The 22,774-nt window shown below is 36.6% G+C and overlaps 1 protein-coding gene across 1 annotated transcript in view; it reads right to left on the bottom strand.

The window, feature by feature from the left end:
* Nucleotides 1–22,374, bottom strand: part of LOC150098849 (mitochondrial glutathione transporter SLC25A40-like) — a 101,373-nt gene extending 78,999 nt beyond the window's left edge. The window contains exons 1-3 of the mRNA XM_090405080.1: nt 22,062–22,374; nt 11,768–11,934; nt 5,795–5,862 (exon numbers count right to left, since the gene is read on the bottom strand). Coding sequence (XP_090261206.1) covers nt 5,795–5,862; nt 11,768–11,934; nt 22,062–22,155 — 329 coding nt within the window. The 5' untranslated portion in view covers nt 22,156–22,374. The remainder of the gene's footprint in view (nt 1–5,794; nt 5,863–11,767; nt 11,935–22,061) is intronic.
* Nucleotides 22,375–22,774: the final 400 nt, after the last annotated feature.

Raw genomic sequence — 22,774 nt, 5'->3', positions numbered from 1 at the left:
TTTTCTATATTCTTGCCAAAGTCCTCCCATGACTTTTGTTTAGCTAGTTTTACACAGTGTTTAGCATTCTTGCATTTGTCTCTATATTCTCTAAGAGCACAAGCTAACTTATTTGACAGGAACTTTTGATATGCTTTCTTCTTTTCCTTCACTACCTCTTTAACTTCCTGTGTCCACCAGGGAGTTCTGATTTTTTTATCATTGCAGACAACCTCACCACACACCTCTCTAGCAGAATAAATCAATGTTTTCTTCAGCATTTGCCACTGAATCTCCAAAGTTTGATTCCTGTTCTCAAATTCTTTCATTTTTTCTTCAATAATCTTTCTGTATTTTAGTCTACAGTTCACATCTCAGAGCTGCTCAACTTTTATTCGCTTTAAAACTTTCTTACATATTATTCTTTTCAATATGAAATTCAATTTTATCCTGCTGAAGACTAAATAGTGATCACTTCCAATTTCAAATCCTCAGTACACTCTGGTGTCCTGCATCAGAGAGAAAACATCACTACCAACAATAACATAGTCAATGAGACTTTTCTTATTCCTTGCCTCTTCTCTCCATGTGAATTTGTGCACATTTTTATGTTGGAACATGGTGTTAGTAATAACCAGTCCATGTCCTGAGCAGAAATCCAACAGGTATTTGCCATTATTATTAGCTTTGCTCTTTTCTCCAAATTTTCCCAAAATATTTTTGTATGTCTCACAATCATTTCCTACTCTGCTATTTAGATCCCCAACAAGGACCAACTTTTCCTTTTTCATTGTGTCAGTTGCTTTTTCTAAAGCCTCAAAAAATTCCTCCACTTCTACCTTAGTAGAACCTTCTGTGGGACCATTGGCACAAATAAGTCTCATTGTCCAGTTCCCCATTCTCATATTTGCCCACATTACTCTACTTGAGACTGACTGCCATTCAAGAAGATTAGCCTCGTATTTAGTGTTGAATACTATGGCTACTCCTTCTTTTCCTTGATTGTCATTGCCTGAATATAACATTTTGTATTTATTGCTCAGAAAGATCTCACCAGTTTTGCTCTTTTTTGTTTCAGTCACCCCTATTATGTCGATCTGGTACTTATCTAATTCCTCAGCTAGCTCCATTTCTTTGCCATTCAGGCTTCTTACATTGATAGTACTAATCTTTAACTCTGGTGATGTCGAGTTGGGGCTTGTTTTCAGATTTGTTCCAGTAGCTGACTTTTCGCTGTTTGCCCTGGTTCCCTGGCGAAAACAACGGGGGTCTTGTTTAACCGGGTGACGCCCCAGCCGGCATGAAATTTTGTCATGGTGTACCATCATTTTTTATTTTGGTTTAACCAATAAGAATACAATTTGGTCGGCTAAATCCCAAATTGCCTGCCAGCTTCTTGGGAACTTAAAATAAAGAACAGGTGCACGCAAGTGCTACATAACAACAAATGAGAAATGAAGCGAGGAAGCTACCGTTTTCCTAAAGTCCTGATGGTGCCCCCTGCCGGGCTATATTGGTAGTTATTGGCCTTTGGGCTGAAGTTCTTCTGATATATGTTTCTCAAATTTGGGGCAGTCTTATGCACTGAAATTTGTTGAGGTTTGGCATGTTCCTAAGGGGCTGATTCCATGAATAGTCTTTCATATTTGAACTTGCTGTGGTGTATTACTATGGATTTCTTCTACCTTATTCTGTGGCGGGTATCCAGAGCATGGTCTGCAAGCCCAGAGTGGCTGTACTGGTGAAATCGGATGTAGTCCTTGTTTTCTGAGATTCTGATATTTGCTGTCCTGCCTGTTTGACCAAAGTAGGACAATTTACAACTGCAAGGGACCTGGTATACACCAGGTAGGTCTAGGGGAAGCGGTTGGTCTTTAGTGGAACGGATAAGGGATACCAATTTTCTATATGGTCTGTAACAGGTGGTTAAGTCATGTTTTTTTTAGGATTTTGTTGATTTTTTCCGAGGTTCTTCGGATGTAGGGGATGGTGATGGATTGAGAGTAATCTTTTTTGTGAAGGGTGGAGGAGGTGGGTTGTGGATAACTGGTTTAAGTATTTTTTGGATTTTTTTTTGGGGGGGGGGGTAGCCGTTGGCTGAGAAAGTGTTAAGGATGTGATTTAGTTCAGTGGTTAGGGCTTGATCATTTGAACATACAAGTTTTGTCCTGTTGAACAGTGTCTTAATAACTCCATATTGTTGTGAGGTGGTGGTGGTGGTGGGGGGGGTTGTTGGCGAATGCATCTGCCTGTATGGGTGGGTTTTCTATAAACTGAGATTACCAAGGTTCCATCAGGTTGGCGAGTGACTAGTGGATCTAGGAAGGGGAGTTCTAAGGTTTCTTTGAGGGGGACATTTGTGAATACAAGTCACTACAAGAATTGAAGAAAAACAAAGAAATAGTTATCACCAAAGCGGATAAGGGGAACGCTACTGTGGTACTCAATCATAATGACTACACAGGTAAGCTTAAGGCTTTACTATTAGATCGAGCTACTTACCTCCCCATTGAATACAATCCCACCAACTCACAAATTAGAAAATTCCATAGGCTCCTTAAGAAGGTAACTTCTTGGCATGTGGAGATTACTAACAGACTAAAACCATATAACTATAGACTACCCCCCCCCCGTATATATGTGCTCCCAAAAATACACAAAGAAAATGTGCCATTACGTCCCATAGTGGATGGCACTGATTCCCCCACTTACAAACTAGCTAAGTATTTAGCCAAAGCGCTCTCACACTATACTGGCAATACACCATCACACATAAAAAACTCAGCCAATTCAAAGCCAGTATAGAAAACCTTGCACTCCAACATAATTGACATAATTGTCAGTTTTGACATCTATTTCCTTATTCACAAATATCCCCCCCCCCTCAAAGAAACCTTAGAGCTAATCCAAGCTAAATTTCCTCCCGATATCTCAGCCCTATTTCAGTTCACAATGAACTCAGACTATTTCGTTTGGCAGGAAAAATTCTACCAACAGATAGAGGGGACAGCCATGGGTTCACCACTTTTCCCACCCTTGGCCAACTTCTTTATGGAGACTTTTGTTGAAGAGAAAGCCTTAAACTCAGCGCCACAAAAACCTACCATATGGTTTCGTTACGTTAATGATGTGTTCGCTATTTGGCCACATGGCCTGGATACACTCCTCTCTTTCTTAACACACTTAAACAACCAACACCCTAGAATCAAGTTCACCCTAGAAAAAGAGAAAAACAATAGCCTCCCCTTCCTAGACCCACCACTCACCTGCCAACCTGATGGAACCTTGGTAATCTCAGGTCACAGAAAACCCACCCATACAGGCAGATACATTCACCAACAATTCCCCCCCCCCCCTCACAACAATATGGAGTTATTAAGAACTATTCAGCAGGGCAAAACTTATATGTTCAAATGATCAAGCCCTAACCACTGAACTAAATCACATCCTTAACACTTTCTCAGCGAATGGCTACCTCCCCCCCCCCAAAAAAAATCCTTAAACCAGTTATCCACAACCTGCCTCCCCCCTTCACAAAAAATATTACTCTAAATCCATCACCATCCCCTACATCCGAAGAACCTCAGAAAAAATCAACAAAATCCTAAAAAAACAAGACTTACCCACCTGTTACAGACCATATAGAAAATTGGTATCCCTTATCCGTTCCACTAAAAACCAACCACTTCCCCTAGACCTACCTGGTGTATACCAGGTCCTTTGCAGCTGTATATTGTCCTACTTTGGCCAAACAGACAGGACAGCAAATATCAGAATCTCAGAACACAAGGACTACATTCGATTTCACCAGTACAGCCACTCTGGGCTTGCAGACCATGCTCTGGATACCCGCCACAGAATAAGGTGGAAGAAAGCCACAGTAATACACTGCAGCAAGTTCAAATATAAAAGACTATTCATGGAATCAGCCTCAGCCCTTAGGAACATGCCAAACTCAACAAATTTCGGTGCATAAGACTGCCCCAAATTTGGGAAACATATATCAGAAGAACTTCAGCCCAAAGGCCAATAACCACCAATAAGCCTACCAGTGGGCACCATCAGGACTTTAGGAAAACGGTAGCTTCCTCGCTTCATTTCTCATTTGCTGTTATGTAGCACGCAAGTGCTACATAACAGCAAATGAGAAATGAAGCGAGGAAATGAAATGAATGCACCTGTTCTTTATTTTAAGTTCCCAAGAAGATGGCAACACCACATTGCTAAAATATTGGAAAGTATTTATTAAATTTGTTTTTAATTTATATTTCTAGTGTATGCTGTCAATTCCTTAATTATTAGTTATCATGTCTAACCAGCGTAAAAGCCTTTCAACACGTATTATGATAATAGTGGCAGTATTGAGTTGGGTGTATGAAGTAGTGTGCCCTTTCCACAATGAGTCCTTGAACTCCTTGGAGGTGTCATGTTATAATAATAATAATAAACAAATGCTCAGGTTATGACTTGAAATAAGTTTTTTGACAAGATAAATTTTGTATGCCACTGAGACAATTCGCAAATACTTCCTCACTGGCATTTAGCATAATCAGTGTTCAGAATACATCCTCTTCCTTCACTTCTAACAATTCACCACCCATTATCCTTTTTGGAATAAAGTCTGCTGTACCAGGATAGAATACTCTAATAAAGTGATCATTAAATAGCCCAACTATGCCATCTGCATTGGTCACCCGAGTCCCAGTAATTCATACACTATCACTTTTCCTCCTACTTGCCACAGAGCAAAAAATTCCTTGGGATTCTCCTTGGATTTATATGCCTTCCATGATCTCTTTTTCATCTGCACTTCATTTTAAATTTCTCTTGTCATCCATTTGACTCCAAATCTACACCTACTCTATTTAACTTCCTGACTTTTGACATTTACATTCTTAAATATTTCTTGACCAGCACCCAAGAAACAATGATCTCCTTTCCACCTAACTCCTCAATTCTATGTTAATGCTCCAAGCCATCTCCCAACCTTTCTATAATCCCATGCCTTGGTTTTTTTTCCCACATATATTATTTCCTCACAGAATCTTCATGTAGCTAGTCACCAGTACCAAGTGAGATAATCACTTGGTATTGGTGGCTAGCTACATGAAGAGCAATCTTATTCACAATAGCCTCTAATGCAGCCATAAAATACAAAACGTGTTCCTCATGTGCCTCCTAAGGTAGTGGTTCCTAAAAAAATGTAAGAAATCCATTTTTTCTTGCTCCTGGATGCCATCTCTTCATTCTAATAATTAGAATTGCTCATAATGATCATCCTAGTCTTATTCACTAAAATTTGCTTATGTATATTTTTCTCATTATGCTCCATATTTTCAGACTTATAGTAACAATCCATTAATTATCTCACCCTGTCCATCTCAAAACTCTGCCCTTATGTCCCTTATGTGGGCACAATTCTTTGCTATCGAACAGCATTTTCTCTCCTTTGTACTATGAACAAATTTAGTTTTCAGTAGATGCGAAATATAATTTTACTGGCTAATTCCAAAAATGTCAGCCTATAAATATTCAGTAAGTGAATATTTGCCAATAAGATGCAATGCAAAAAGGTTAGGGATTAAACATCAGGACAGAAAACCTAACTAATCCTTTGCATTCCTTAATTATATAGAGGAATGCAAATGCGATAACTTACTCCTAGTTATCGCATTTTAATCTCTTGTCCTATTTTGACCCAAAGATTTAGTGTTATGAAGAGTGAATATAAATGCATTCCTTTTTACAATTCCATATCATAATAACTAAATTAAATAGAGCAATATATATAAGTATAATATATACATATACTTACAACGTTGGAGAAAGCCCACTCCATAATGAAAAAATGCCTTCTGATTTTGTAATTTTTATGAATGCATCCTACAGAAAGAAACATTTCACTTAACTGTTTTAAATTGAAAGATATAACTGGCTCCTCATAAAACTGAGAGCTAGGATCTGGGGAAAGAAAATATTTTAACTTTTATACTTCAACATAAACTTAATGAAATGTTATTTTGTGAGTAGAGAAAGCAGGAGGAAGTTGTATTTTCTTGTTTTTTATTTAATGCATATTTTAGCTCTAAAATTTAAAATCATAAGCAATAAAGTAAATTTAAAACTGATATTTGCCATTGACATCTTTAAAAATTATTCAATGTAACTATCATTACTATTTGTTTTCCATAGCAACGGTATCATAAGATGATTGAGTCCTATAATATATTTGTAACATATATATTATAGCAGCATTGCTTATGCTACTAAAATAAGATAACCAGAGGGAATCCACACATCCTATGAAAAATGCAAAGAAATGCTTGAGCTCTAACTTAATATCCAATGAGAATGAACTAGAATGAGAATTTCAGACTCCGTTGACCAAATTGTAGTTGTAGTGATTGAAGCTTAATTATGCACAAATGATATAATTAAAAATCGTGCCAAAAGGGATTAAACAAATCATCTCCCACAAATCAATACTTTTTGTCACACACTATCAGGAAGTCAACTATTAAAACAATTTCAACAGTAAAGAGTGAGCATCACTATAAACATAAAGCACCAACAAAAAAGAGATGACACTGAGATAAGATATTTCTAATAATAACTAGAAGTGATTTATTCAGGCAAAGATCACATAAAAATGAATGTAGTAATATTATTTAATACCAAGCATAAAGATGCACTTCTTGAATGGAAGTATGTTTCAAATGGTGTGATATTGGCAAATTTTCAATTGCTGACATAGTTACCAGAATGAAGGATAGGAATTCTGAGTCATCTGAGAGGGCAACTAATAAAAAGACAAAGAAAAAACGGTTTCTCCTTTTTACAAAATCTAAAATGTGTAGAGCTAATAATAATATTGAAAGTTTATTTTTCACTTGGTCAGACTATAATTATAGTCTGACCAAGTGAAAAATAAACTTTCAACATCTTTCTCTAAATCCAGAGTAATTTAATAAAAAGGTGGCACACCTTTTGGCAGCTCCTATAGGAGGAGATGACCTTACTAATGCTTCTGCCTTGGTATCTCCACTTGGGCCTGGCTCCCACTGAAGAGACCTCAATAAAGGTCGAAACTAGTCTGGGTAGTGGCCCTTTCCTTAATGCATAACATTATACATATATGCAAGGAGATGTGTTTTGCATTATGGGGATACTGAGATAGGAGTGTTGGTAGCTTGCTCTACCTTTGCAAGGAGTTGCCTGGTATTGTACCACTTTACCCCAGTCCTGAAGATACTTTCAGACGCAAACTTTGTTTGCACACACTTGGATAAAGGATTATAATAATAAAAATAAATAAATAAAAAAAAATCAGCTAATGCCTTTTTATTCCCGTATACGAGAGTAGGCGAGGCCATTTAGCCCTATCTAACTTTTGGAGACTGAGTGGGCAGTTCAATCTCCACTGGTACCAATCAGAGATAGATGGCCCAAGGCTATCACTAATTTAGTGGTACACAGTGAAGAGAGACGGCTCAAATGTGCTGCCATCTCGTGGTCCTTAACCCTAACACAATATATTTAATGTCTGAAATAATGTGGGTTCTACGGTCAATTTTCTTGAGTTTATGGGATGAAAAACCCACTTGCCCGTGCCAGAGATCGACTAACTCAGGAACCAGTCAAAAAAAGGCTTAGAAAAATTTCCTCAAGTCACCGACTAGACTCGAAACCAAATCTTCCTTCATGCGGCCAAGTGCCGTGGTGTGCAAACGCCACATCCACTGATAATAATAATAAAAATATTATACTACCTATAATAGTAATAATAATAATAATAAAAATATCTGAGGAATTTTTTTCTTAGTTATTATTAATACTATGTTCAAGCATAACATATGTAGTAATGCACAAATAAGGTCTACAAAGTATCTCAAATAGGATGTGATTAGCATCTAGCAATGACCAAAAATGAATAAGAGCATTTTCCACTATGCTAAAACTCTCTTAGACATTTTTAAGAATTAAAGCTGAAGACCTTTGAAATCTGGATGGTAAAGTGAAATGTACAAATCTTATTAGAGAAAAAGTGTCTGAAAACAAAAGTCAAAGTCTTAAACTATAATATTTAAAAGCTAAAATACATCGATTGGACTGGTTGACTGATCATCCACTTTCCAATTAACATGCTGTAGGTTTGAATCTGGATGAATGTTTGTGATCGTTTTAGGTGGGAAATGAAATTTCATTACCTGGCATAAGGCCACTGCCATTTCACTACTTAGTGAAATGGCCTCATGTCCATTTCATTACTTAGTGAAAGTTGGAAGTGACCTGGAATTCTCTAAAAAAAGGGTTCACAGATTATGTAAAAATATAATAAAAAATATAAATAAAAAAATTAATATAAAAAAGCATTCTTAGCCACACCATAGTAATAAGGTACTATAGGTTTACAAATCTTTCTTGGGTGGGAGTAACATAACAAACAGTAAAATATGAATAATAAGAAACACCTGAAAGACCATAAAAAAAATCGGAAAAGCAATCCAGGTAAAAAAGCAATACTACAAAGTTCCTGGTTGGCATGCATTCTTAAGTTGGATAAAAGTAGTGATAAAACAAAGTAATAACATTTAAAAAATACAGAAAATAAGAATAATGAAGGCACAAAATGTTATAGGTCCCTGATAAAAAAAAAACAACTGAAAATGGAAATAGTAATAAAAAGAAAGAAATCAAAGATAACAGAGGAGCTGAAGCTAGGTTTTATTTTAAGTATCTAGAGTAATAACACAGAAAATTAAATAAAATAACAGGAAAAATAACAGCAATATCTAGAATAATTGCAATCAAGGGTGTATTTCAATACTAGAAGTATTGAAAACCAATCCATTTAAAATCTTAAATGCAGTAAAAGGTAGAAATTATCCAACAAAAATTTTACATCATATAATTCGGAAGATTTGGTAAGAAGTTCAAATCTTATTAAAGAACTTTCCTTGTACCAATTTATTAAAAAAAATTAAAAAAAAGGAAGAGGACATAAAACTGAATGAGTTATACAATTCCTAATGAAAGTACCTACAGAAGGAAAAAACTTATTTAAACATACTTGAGAAAAGGTATGAAAAATAGAAAAACCACTGAAGACAAACTTTGTGAAGAAAGCAGTTGGGTTTAGCCCAGAAAAGCTAGATGACAGAACCAAATTTTAACTTTAAAACAAACAAATGAGACATCACAGGACTATAAACAATGATCTCTAAGTGGAATTGATTTTCAGGATGTACAAACTTGGAGATTTGTTATATTCAAAACGGCATATGAAAAAGTGCAAAGAAACAACTATTTAAAACTAAATTTATAAGGAGTAAATAGTATCAATTGTAAAGTAGGAACATATCTTCACTGTTATTTATAATTTGAATGTAACACAAAATATTAGAAAAAAATATAAGAAACCTGAAATCAAAACAAAATAGAGACCTACAAGTTAGTAAGGAGTTGTTATAGGATCAATGTTGAAGAGATTCTACAGAAAACAGTGGGAGATCAGGGGAAAACCAGAGATTATTCCTGGAAGCTATAAAGAGGGTGTGAGTAGGAGAGTGAGAAAATTTTTTTTATGCAGAGTTGTGAATGATTGGAATGCCTTGCCTGAGAGTGTGGTGTCTGTAGAGAATTTGAGTGTGTTTAAAGCATGGTATGATGGGCTGTGTATATGATAAAAGGACCTCCTAGATGAGTCTCTGACTCCATGGGATCTTGGGTAATAATAATAAACTTAGTACTTTACTCTAAAGACAGAACTTTTTTAAATGATTGCTAAAATCATCAAAACTTATTAATCTTATTAAATAGTCAGCTACCTCATAACAGCTGATCTTCCGATTATGATTCAGTTCTTTCTGATTTAGAGTTTTGTTGTTAGGTTTAAATAGGCTTTAGTATAAGTATGCTAGCCTGGTTAAATAAATAGCATCTCTACCCTATGGAAGATGATGTGATGACCTTGAGAGAGTCCTGAAAGAATTATAACATCCATGATACTATCAGAAGCATTGCTGATTCTTGGGAGGAAGTGAAGCAATCAACAATTAAAGGGATGTGAAACAAATTGTGCCCTTAATTCTGTGATGATTTTCGTGGCTTCACAGAAGACATCGCCGAAGTCAGAAAAGCTGTGGTGGATAGTAGCAATGCACTGCAATTGGACATCAATGAAAATGATGTCATTGACTTACTAGAGTCCCATTCACAAGAATTAACCAATGAAGATCTTATGGAGATAGAGAAGCAGCTGATGGAAAAACAAAAACACAAAGAAACAGAAGAACCACAGCCAAGAAAGTTTACAAAAAACAATTAGCTGAAGCTTTTGTCTCATTGAAGCAGGATTTGCTAGGCTTGAAGAGCAAGATCCTGACATCGAGCAGTTTACAAAGGTTTACCATGCAGTTAGTGAAAACATCAGCTGCCACAAGGCCTTTTATGATGAAAAAAAGAAAAAGGCTGTGCAAACAACCCTAGATAACTTTTTTCAAGAAACCGACTTCAGTGGTAAGCTCCCCTCCTCCAGAAACAGAATTGAATCCTGATTCTGCGCACCAGGTCCATCCTCTCTAGAGCCATCTCCATCATCATCTTCCTATTAATGTTAATCTACCTTCTTGCCTCACAAATGCCCCTTCCAGTAAGCAAGACATTGATGCAACCTTTAATATTCTTTTCTGATATTTCTCCTATCTAAACTTTTTGTATGAGTTTGTTTTTATATCCTGTTTGTTTGAATTAAAAGAAAGAGCACAATAGTTTCTGTAACTTATTATTACAGTATTACATTGTATTATTATTGTCAAATATGAGCCATTATATGTGGTTATTATTATTACCTCATATGCGCTGTTCATCAGGAATCCGAGTTACATACAAATCTGACTTAAAAGACGTTCTCAAGAATGTATCTCGTTCGTAACCCGGGGACTTCCTGTACTAACGATCATAACTTTTTGTGGAGATAGGATGATCATCAAAAAGATTACATATGCAATTAAAATTAGTAATTATCACTAAAATTGTTTGTGTACTTCAATCCCATTGAGTTTCTTTCTATATAGGGTTTTTTTTTTTTTTTTTTTTTTGTGAATGTTGAGCTAGAATTAAAACAATTTACTTTAGATTATGTTCAACTAGGTTGTTGACTTTACTAAAACTATACATTAATAATTTACAGTGGAATATTGTGCTCTTCGAAGGGAGAAGACCTAAGTTTGATTCTGACTAGTTTTAGTAAAGCTAATGCTAATTTCAACAAAACTAATGCTAAAGCTAATTTCAACCATGAGAACACATGCAATTTACAGACAAAAATACTATTGTTGTTAGTGGTGGGCAGTAGATGGTTGTGTGTTGATGGTAATAGTGAAACTGTGTGTTGATGGAGGATTAAGTAATGGGGAGAAGACAGTGAGATGTGTGGAGTAGAATAGAATGCTCTCCTGCAACGAATCCTTGGAGGTGTCGTAATAATAATAATAATTTTTATTGCCAGCATACTATATTTTAAAGTAAAAATGCAAGTTGTTAAAAAAAAAAAAAAACATGCACCGACTAAGAAATATCAACAAATAAAAGACAAAATAATAATAATAATAATTATTTATAAATATGATTGTATTTTATTCACTTAGTTTGCACACCAAGTACTGTACTTTATATATTTTTCAATAAATTCCACTTTAAACCAAAAAAAAAAAAAAAAACTGCGTATTTCAAACTGAAATATATGTTACTTAATATTTTTATATATACAAAATTTATTTTAACATACCACTGTTCCATTGAAATATACTGGTTTGCTTTTATACCAGTCAGCATTACCATTAACACAATAACAGAGGTGGTCCATTAAGCCATTGCAATACAGGAAGCATTTCCTAGTGCGAAATGTTTTTTCCTGTGCTTGTAGACGGATTTTTATTACATCCAATGGAGTAACTAAAAGAATAATTGCATATATATATATACAATATATATATATACACACACACAACACAAATGTCAAATAAACACAAGACAAATCACATATACTTTATGTATTTGATCTGATATGATTTATTGCTTTTATGATAGCTAAAGTGGTCACTTTACTACAACAGGCTGCAAGTATGAATCCACTTGTAGTATGGATGATTCCTATTGCTTGATGTAAAACCAGTGCATTTCTTATTGGAGACTTGATTCCAGCATAAGGTTCCTGAATTCTTCTCCAACTCCAGAAACACTAATGCAATATGAGTTTTTAAGATTTTGTGGGGCTGAATGAAAGGAGAGAAGGATAGATTGACCTCTTCAAGCCTAATACATACTTCATAGCACTTAACCAATTTTTAGCAATTTGAGGTTCAAAATCTACAACAATAGTGCTTTAGTTAAGATGCTGCAGTTAAAGAGGGAAGGACACTGATCAAGTGTGTCTTAAAGCTTGGGAAATGTGTAGCAAAAAAGTGAGAGTCTTTTACCTGGATATGAACATGTACAACTGAGGAGGAGAGTAGAAATAATGAAAACGATAGCGAGGATGTGTCAAAAGAGAGATCTGGAATGTGATGCTTGGAGTGCATTTGAGGATAGAAGAGAGCTATATGCAAGAAATGGACTGCAAATCAACATGGAAGGACATAGCCATCTGGAGAGACTGTTTTTCTTAAAGCAAACGAGAGTGTTATGGCAGGGAAACTAGAGTTGTCAGGATGGATGGTAGCAAGGATGAGGATCACTTGGGAATGTATCGTACATTGCAAATCAAATTGAGCCTAGAGGGAATAATAATGGGTACAGAAACAGTGACATGAATTGATGTTTCTTTATACAGTACAACCACCAGGAGTATTAGAAATAAAGTAAGTGAATTGGTTGCACTGATAGCTGCAGCCTGCCCTAAAATTATTGGAATCAGTGAAAAGTGGTTGACAGAGGGTGATGTCCTGACAGGAATAGAGGTAGAAGGGTATAGCATATTTTGGCAGAATAGAAAAAGCAAATGGGAAGGTGAAGTGTTACTTATGATAAGTGATGAGTTAAGAGTGGTAAAATTTGGAAGGAAATGGAACTAATAGTTTTGAAAATATGTGATGTGATGTGGGCAGGACAAGATATTTAGTGGGATTTACTATAGGCCAGGGAACACAGAGTGTGATGAGCAGGAAATGTTTAGGCAGATTAGTTTGGCGAGCTCAAAGTGAGTGATCATTATAGAAGATTTTAAACGACAGCAGTATAAAATGAGCAGACGACACAGCATACAATAATAAGAGAATGGAATTCCTGAGAGACAAATATCTCAGACAACATGCAGTAGAGGGAACATGAGGATCAAGAGTTTTAGATTTGGTTCTTGCATGAAAGGAGCTGATTGTATCAGAGATGTCCATCTTCTCCCACTGGTGAGAGTAACCATCCAGTCTTGACCGGAAGGCTGAATAGATATGCAGGAGTTTCAAAGAGAAAGTAATTTATATGAAATTATAAAACAGGTGATTATAATAATTGTAGAAATAAGCTTGGGCATGCATGAATGGAAGAATTGTGAGGGGAGAGAGAAATATCAGCAGTGCATGGGGTTAGTGAAGAAATATACATCAAACAATGGCAAACATTACTCCAGTGAAAAAGATTTTTGCTGCACAGTGGATGACCAATGAAATCAAACATGAACTGCAGATGAAAAAAAGGGGTCGTGGAAAACAGGTGGAGTGCAGTTGCATGAGGAATATAAGACTCAGGCCAGGAAAATGACTAATATAGGAAGACAAAAATGGAATGAGGAGAGATTAGCTCTACCATCCAAGGAAAATCCTATGGAATTCATTATGTGGCTAGTAGACAGAAAAATGACCCCCATCAGACAGGAGGTAAATTGACCAATGCATATATGGTGGAACTGTTTATTGATCACTTTGTTCCTGGGGATGAGAAAGTTTGAAGACTTAGAATTGCATGAGGAGACGAATGCATTTCAAATGTTAAGTACTCTGAAAATCAATAAGGCAGTGGGAATGGATGGGATTATTATTATTATTATTTGACACCTCCAGGGGGGTCCACGACTCATCGAGGGAGGGCACCTACTCTACGAACCTCTCACCATCACTCAACCTCATCCACCAACTGCATCATCTACAACAACGCAATCCACTGCTCACCACCATCACTAGTATTTTCATAAACAATCACAAACATCCATGCTCACGGTGGATTTGAACCTGCAGCCTTTTGGCGAGAGAGCGAATATGCTAACCACTCAGCCAACCAGACTGGCACCATGTATTTTGAGATAATGTGCTAAGGAAAACTGACAGCGCCAATGACCTGGCTGTTGTTCAATGAAAGTCTAGGTACTGGAAAAGTGCCTAAGGAGTGAAAGGATTTTAAGACTGCATTGCATAAGGGCAGTGGACGAATGGAGGTATCAAACTATAGACCAGTTTGTATTTCTTCTGTAGTTGTTTTAAGATTTTAAAGAAATTAGTAAGATACTATAAATAAAATCAGTGTAAACATTACCTCTGAAAGTCAGCATGGATTTGTTAAAGGGTGCTCTTGTTTCAGTAATTTGCTTGCCTTTTACAATAGTGATGAGAGTGGGCCACTTTTTTTTTAGGTTTTGTAAGGCATTAGATAAGGTACCACATGATAAGTTGATATTTATGTTGCAACACATGGAGTTGGATATCAGATTAACTGGATTGGAAATTAGCTGTCTGATAGATGCCAGAGAGCTATGTATGGGGATTGGCGGGGGGGGGGGGGCAGTTGCATCAAGGAAGAAAGGTCACACGTGAAGTTCACTACTGGGACCCGTGCTTTTTAACCTTAATATCAATAATAGTTAATAGATTATTGCAGGGAGATACTGTCATTTGCAGCAGATGATGTGAAGAATCTTGGGAGGGTTATTAGTAACAGTGCTGCTGATGTTTTGGCTCTTCAAGAGGAATAACTTGGAAAGGTAGGTGGCCAATGAATGTAGATATCAGTTTAATTTAACTAAATGTAAGGACTTGAATGGTATCTCCTATATAATGATTCTGTAATTATTTTATTCATGACTGGCACAAGTGCCATTTTTTTTTTTTTTTAACACATTGATCTTACACATGAGATGGTTTCAAAATCTATAACAATACTGCTTTAGTTAAGATGCTGTAGTTAAGGAGAAAGAAGAACATTCATCAAGTGTATCTTAAAGAGCTAGAAGTTATAGTCCTTGGGGAAAACAATAATGGGAAGGCTGTTCCAATAAGTTTGGAGGTGAACTATGTATGGACTAACACACTGAGTGTGTGTTTACATGTCTGGAAGAAAGTGGAGGAATAGGGAAGATCAGTTTCATGGAAGCACCATGAAATATTTTCAGAAAGGAAGAAAATATAGCCACCAAAAAACAAGGCGTATTCTTCCACTCAAGACATTACTTCTCACCTGTACAACTGAAGGTTGAATAACCTAAGTTACAATTACATGGTGCGGTACTTGAGGTCAGTTGACACCCATTTAAGGGTTGGTTAACTGAAGGTTCATTTATTTGAAGGTCAGATAATCAAGATATCCCTGCACTTTAACTAATATCTGAAGATCATTTCTAAGTTTATTCAACTTTTCTAAGTTTATTCAAGTTTTAGTTTATTAAACTAAAACTTTTCTAATCTTAGAATGAAAAGTTGACAGCTGACTTGTCAGGCATATATTTAGTTATCATCCCACACCCATTACAAACTGTCTCTCTTCAGGTTTCTGAACTGCCTAATTTTGAGCTTGTAAACTGCATTGTCCTTTAGCATTTCAGCATTATGTTAAAGATGGATACACCTAAAGAAAATCTCCAGATCACAGAACAATATCGTATTTTTATCTCCAGTAATAATTTATTATATTATTATAATGATAATATAAAATCATAGTCTATTATTTTTTTTGTTAATTATTATTATTACACCCTTCATAGAGTCAACAGATTCATTGTGGGGATCATTCAGCTGACAATATATTTATCATATAGAATCTTAAAGTCCTTAACACTTTTTGCATTAACAACACATTTTGGTAATGCATTCCATTCACTGACAATTCTCCATGTAAAAAATCTACTCCTCACATCCTTCTTCACCACACTTTTGCATAATTTCCAGAAATGACCTCTGTTCTACCCCTCTCACCTTCTGCTCTTTTAATAATCCCCCTCTGGATTAATCTGATAAAATACTCTCACTAACTTAAATGCCTCTATCATATCACTCTCTTCCTCCTATCCACCAAACTCTGCAATCCACATCTCTTTAACCTCTCTCTCCCCTGCCAGCATTCCAAAGTCCCGATATTGTCTTAGTCACTCGCCTCTGGACCCTCTACAATGTCTCCACATCACATTAAAAACCAGGTGACCAGATCTGAGCACAGTAGTCCAAATGTAGTCTGACCAGTGCCTTATACAATGGCACAACCACTTCCTTATCCCTGCATGTTAGAGTACTTTTTATCATAGCAGCACTACGATGTGAAACTTTGCAACGTTAGCAATATGTCCTCTAAACTTCAGTCTACTATCAACCATCAATCCCAAATCTCTAATCTCATCCACTTCTTGCAGTATGGCACCATTGATATAGTACACAGCTTTATATTTCTGCACTCCGACAAGCAGTTACAATAAACTCCCAACTGAAATCAAATCTATAACCTCAGCTTATGCATTTAGAAAAAGATTGAGAGACTACCTCATGGGACTAAACAATGTTGACAATTACTTTAAACGTATAGTATAAGAGATCATTATAACTCACATTTATATCCAATTAAGGTACCAATAAACTAACTAGTTCATTCACTTAGGAGACTAATATATTAACATGCACATCAAATCAAACCGAGTACGGTGAGCCCTCATAGATACGGTCACTGGACTCATAGTGACTGTTTCGAACTAATTTAATTCTCTAGTAACCAGTATGGCTAAGGCCCTTGGTTACACATAAATACACAAACTATCTTACTTTATCATTAAAACCAGTAACTTATAAACTACGAAAACCATCTGAAATGTATTTTACTATATTTGTATATAAAAGGAAACATTTATTAACTGTAACAAAATAAATAGCCCAAATTATCACTTACCAAGAGTAAGTGGTAACTACACTTACTCTTGGTTAGTGTAATTGCCAACAGAAAATGATAGTAATACTTGAACTGTATTGTATAATATTGTACATTAAATTGCAAAACGTTAACTGTATTGTATAGTACTGTACATTGAATTGTACAACTTAAATTGTATTGTATAATACAGTACATTGAATTGTACAACTTGAATTGTATTGTCATATTAGAGGCTTAATGTATACAGCACTCAGAAAGGATTAAAACAGAATTTAATACTTCCTATATATTTAGTCTCAGTAAATGAGACATCTTCAGGGATTACAAAAAACTAATGTAACATAAAAACAAATAACACACAATACTAAGCCCAACCATGTGGGTGACACTAAAGTCCTATCTAGGTGGAGCACCCTCTAAGGGCGGTTGTAGGTGGCCTGGAATGTAAAGTGGGACCTCTAGTGATAAGCGTTTCCCAAATCTTAGGAAGCTTAATGCAACCATATTTGTTCAGATTTGGTTGATGTCTGAGAGCTGCTGCTGATTCTAAGAATAGTCTCTCTTTTTTGAATTTGCTGTGGTGGAGCATGGTGGTTTTTTCCATGAGATCTTGTGGGTTGTATCCAAAACATGGTCAGCCAGGCCTGACTGACCATAGTCATGTTTGCGGATGTATGACTTATGTTCCTCCAGGCAGATAGTCTATACTTTATAGACTCCAGGCACTGAGAGAGGAGGGAGCTGATCTTTTGTAGAGTGGATAAGGGTAGCAAGTTTGCGGTGTGGCTTAAATGCTGTGTGTAGGTTGTACTTTTTTAAAATCTTGGCTATTTTTCCAGATGTGCCACGGATGTGATGTACGGTATGGTGATGGCATTTCTAAACTCTTTCTGAAGAGAAGACCGAGGAAAGGGGGGGGGGAACACCTGATTATTTTTTTAATACTGTGATCGCTGTAGCCATTGGAGAGGAAAGTGTTGTGTATGTGGTCAAGCTCAGAAAAAATAGCCAAGATTTTAAAAAAGTACAACCTACACACAGCATTTAAGCCACACCGCAAACTTGCTACCCTTATCCGCTCTACAAAAGATCAGCTCCCTCCTCTCTCAGTGCCTGGAGTCTATAAAGTACCCTGTTCCTGTAAACTGGCATACTTAGGACAGACAGGCAGATCAGCCACTATCTGCCTGGAGGAACATAAGTCATACATCTGCAAACATGACTATGGTCAGTCAGGCCTGGCTGACCATGTTTTGGATACAACCCACAGGATCTCATGGAAAAAAACCACCATGCTCCACCACAGCAAATTCAAAAAAGAGAGACTATTCTTAGAATCAGCAGCAGGTCTCAGAAATCAACCGAATCTGAACAAATATGGTTGCATTAAGCTTCCTAAGATTTGGGAAACGCTTATCACTAGAGGTCCCACTTTACATTCCAGGCCACCTACAACCCGCCCTTAGATGGTGCTCCACATAGATAGATAGGACTTTAGTGTCACATACGTGGTTGGGCTTAGTATTGTGTGTTATTTGTTTATGTTACATTAGTTTTTTTGTAATCCCTGAAGATGTCTCATTTACTGAGACGAAATATATAGGAAGTATTAAATTCTGTTTTAATCCTTTCTGAGTGTCGTATACAATCCATTAAGCCTCAAATATGATGTCCTCACAGCACTTAAGCCTCTACACACGAATTGTATTGTATAATACAGTATAAATATCTTGTATACGTAATGAGAATGATAATAAACTGTTAACTCTGAAATGCAACACCTTGCACTTATTAATATTAAAACTACAACCTCACTCTTTTGTCCAAGTAAAAAGTCTATTCAAATCTTCCAGAAGGGATTCAGCATCAGTAGTGCTACTTATAATTCTTCCCAACTTTGCATCATCAGCAAATAACCAAAATCCCCCAGTCAGTCTACATGGTATATCGTTTACAAACAAGTTAAATAGCAGGGGGGCCCAAGAACAGAACCCTGAGGCATGCCATGTTACCCTCCTTTTTTGAAACACTGCTCCATCATACACAACCTGCTGGTATTGTTCAGAGAGCCAATCTCTGATCCATCTAACCAATATACTGTCTATTCCCTCCTCTGCAGCTTGTATATCAACTTATCATGTGGTAATCTATCAAACGCTTTTGCAAAGTCTAAGAATATCACTGTATATTATTATTATTATTATTCGTGATATCTCCAAGGAGTCGAAGACTCACTGAGGGAGGACACCTACTGTACACTCTCCATCTCCACTACTACACAGAACCTCTATGCCATCTACTGCCCACAACCACCACAGCTAGCATTTTTTTGTCTGTAAATTGTGTGTGTTCTGAAGGGCCGATTTGTCTGTATGCAGGATGAAAAATCCTGCTACCTCCGTATGAGATCGGCTAACTCACCTTCGATTGAAAAAGTTCATATGAAGATTCCTCCTGTCATGACGAGAATCGAACTTAGGCCTTTTCTAATCAAAGGGCACAAGGTACAGTCATTCTTCCAATTGCGCTACGGAGGCGCTTTTCAAATGATTCTCCCTTATCTAATACACTTGTCACCTTATCATAAAATGTAAGTAAATTACCAAAACAGGACTTACCCTTTACAAATCCATGCTGACCATCATAAAGAATGCCATGTCCATCAATCCAATTCTGTATTCTATTCCTTACCATTCTTTCCAACACCTTGACCACAACTGCAATTATACAAGACTGGCCTATAGTTGGAGACCTCTGTCATAGAACCATGCTTGTGGAGTGGTACTATTTTGCCCTCTTTCTGCTTCTTAGGAACCTTAGCCACTGCAAGGCTTTCATTAAATAACCAAGTCAAGGGCATAACCAACTGTGGTGCACATTCCTTAAGCATATGTGGTGATATGTCATCCATTACCACAGCCCTATTTACATCTAACACAATCAACATCTAATACACCTCTGTTTCTTTCACTTCCAATTCTCCTAATACTTGCCTCTCCTCTATATATTGTACCGGATCATTTATACCAGTATGATATACACCGATAAAGTTCGTTCAATAATTCCACCATACCCATTGCAGCTGTTCGTCTGCTGCCATGACTATCCACTAATGTTAGTCTGCCATAATTATTCTTCCTCTTGCTTGCCATGTAACAGAAAAATTCCCTTGAGTTAACTTTGGCCTGACCAGCGAATCTCCTCTCATACTGCACCTTTTCTTTCCTTACCATGCTCGTCACCTTTCTAGCCTGCACCGTATGCTCTTCATGGAGCTGATCACCACCAACTGCCTGTGTGTATGACAACAGGACCTCCTAGATCATAATTGTACCTCCTCCATAACATTTTCTTTTCCAGCACACTTGCTTGATTCATCCATTTCACTCCCACTCTATTTACTCACTTAACCTCACGTATGCAGTCATTGCTTCTGTCAGATACTGCCTTATGAGTTTCCATGCACTGTCAACATCCTTTCTGCTCAGCTCATCTACCCAACATACTGATGCTAACTAGCTACAGAGCTTCCTATAATCACCTGCTTTATATTTCCACATGTATCCATTTTTGGCAGGGACCTTTTCTTGTTTCATCACTTCCAAAACAAGTATCTCATGATCAGTCTCACCAACTGGGGCAGTATTAACACCTCATTAACAATTACATCTTGTGAAGTTATCACCAAATCCAAAACATTAAAGCCTCTAGTTGTTTCAATCATATACTGCTTAAGATACTTATCTCTCAGAAATTCAACAAATTGGCTATCCTTGTTCTCATATACTACTGCTCCTTCCAGTCTATATTCCTGTAATTAAAGTCTCACATCAGGATCATCTTTTTACATGCCAAACTAATTTGTCTAAACATTTCACAATCGGTAGTCTCTATATTTCCTGGCCTATATTGTCCTATCAGATATACTAACCTGTTTATTTCGACAGTCTATAGCACCACACAGATTAAAAATCTGTGCATGTACCATCAACTTCCACTCTTTGCGAACACAATTCCTCAGCAATCATTAACAGAACTCCTCCTGCTCTTTTCACATCTCTATCCTTCTGGAAAATTATATAATCATTCTAATTCTATTCCCTGTAAGGATGTGATTACATCACATCCTCCTCAGACAACCAAGTTTCGCTTATTCTGGGAATACTGTCTCAACCAATGCCACAAACTCAGCTCTTTTGTTTCAAATATTCCTTACATTTGTGTATAAACATAACAATCGCTGTGTGTTTGAAGCAATCCTACCAGCACCAACATTCTCTATTCTGGCTGCTATACTACATCTCTCTCTCTCTCTCTCTTCGGTTTGACCTCCCGTTTCCCTGATCCTGACTGACTGTGATTTAGTAACCTGGTTTTCAAAAGAATGAAGAGATGTTGGAAAGGGTCCAGAGGCGACTTACTAAGGTAGTTTCTGATCTCTGGAATGTCATATATGAGGAAAGGTTGAGAAGATGCAATTTACGGAGTCTAGTGGATAGGAGGAAGAGGGAAGATATGACAGAGACCTACAAGTTAGTAATTGGTTGTTATAGGATTAATGTTGGAGAGGTGGGAGATCAAGGGAGAACCAGAGGTCATCCCTGGAAAAGCTACAAAAGGAGGGTGTGAGGAGCAGGTTTTTTGCATATAGAGTTGTGAATGGTTGGAATGCCTTGCCTGAGAGTGCGGTGTCTGCAGAGAATTTGAGTATGTTTAAGGCACAATATAATGACCTGTGTGTATGACAACAGGACCTCCTAGATCAGTTTTTGACTACATGAGGTCTTGGGATAACAATAATAATCAAGTGATATTTAAAACTCAGCACACCTAACATAAAAATAAAATAACTGCTGCATTTTAAAAACGTTAGGTGGCAACGCTAACATAGCGTATAGAAGAATGTATAAGTAATTCATAAAATGAATTAATAGCGACTAGATAAAATTTACTGCTATGTTACATACCTATTAGAGTCGTTACCATTGCACCAGTACACGAACAAATACAGTGCTGCGCTGAAGTTAATGTAACCTGCTGATTAGAAACCTGGGAACTCATAATGTTACAATAGCAAATTTCTTAAATAGAAAATGGCTGGGAAGAAGTATCTAAATATCTAACGATGCATCAACAAAAATTTCGAAATTTTCAAGAGGCGCTTCTGATTTGGATAATTACCGATTTTCATAAACATACATTACATAATTATAATTTAATAAAGCTAACTAAACACCAACACGTGGAAACCACCACAAACCACTAAAGGGAATCACATGTTACTATAGATGGCGTGTTGTTATCCCACATTTTACCTCCATCAAGCTAAAACAGATGTTTTTTTTTTGTTCCCTCAAGCGAAATGACTAATATAATGCATATCTGGTGAGTATATCTGAACCTTTTTTTCTTTTCTTTCAGAGTAAAAAACTGAGTAATCCTTATTAACTGAACACAAATATTACGCATCCGTATCTCAGATGGACAACGGGACAATGAGCCTTCCTTGAAAACAAACTTCGTTATTATTATTATTATTAGTAGTAGTAGTAGTAGTATTACATCATAAGAGAAAAATTTAATAGAATTTTGTAAATGAAGGCGAATTAGCTGATCTCATGTGTGATGTTTTTTCGCCAAGAAACGGATTTTTAAACCCGCATACAGGTAGATCGGCTAG

This window comes from Typopeltis vanoorti, chromosome 15, assembly GCF_054136105.1.
Source record: "Typopeltis vanoorti isolate ZY-2024b chromosome 15, IOZ_Tvanoo_1.0, whole genome shotgun sequence".
NCBI lineage: Eukaryota > Metazoa > Arthropoda > Arachnida > Uropygi > Thelyphonidae > Typopeltis > Typopeltis vanoorti.
Note: the sequence above shows the minus strand (reverse complement) of the source record. Positions and strands in the feature narration are given on the sequence as shown.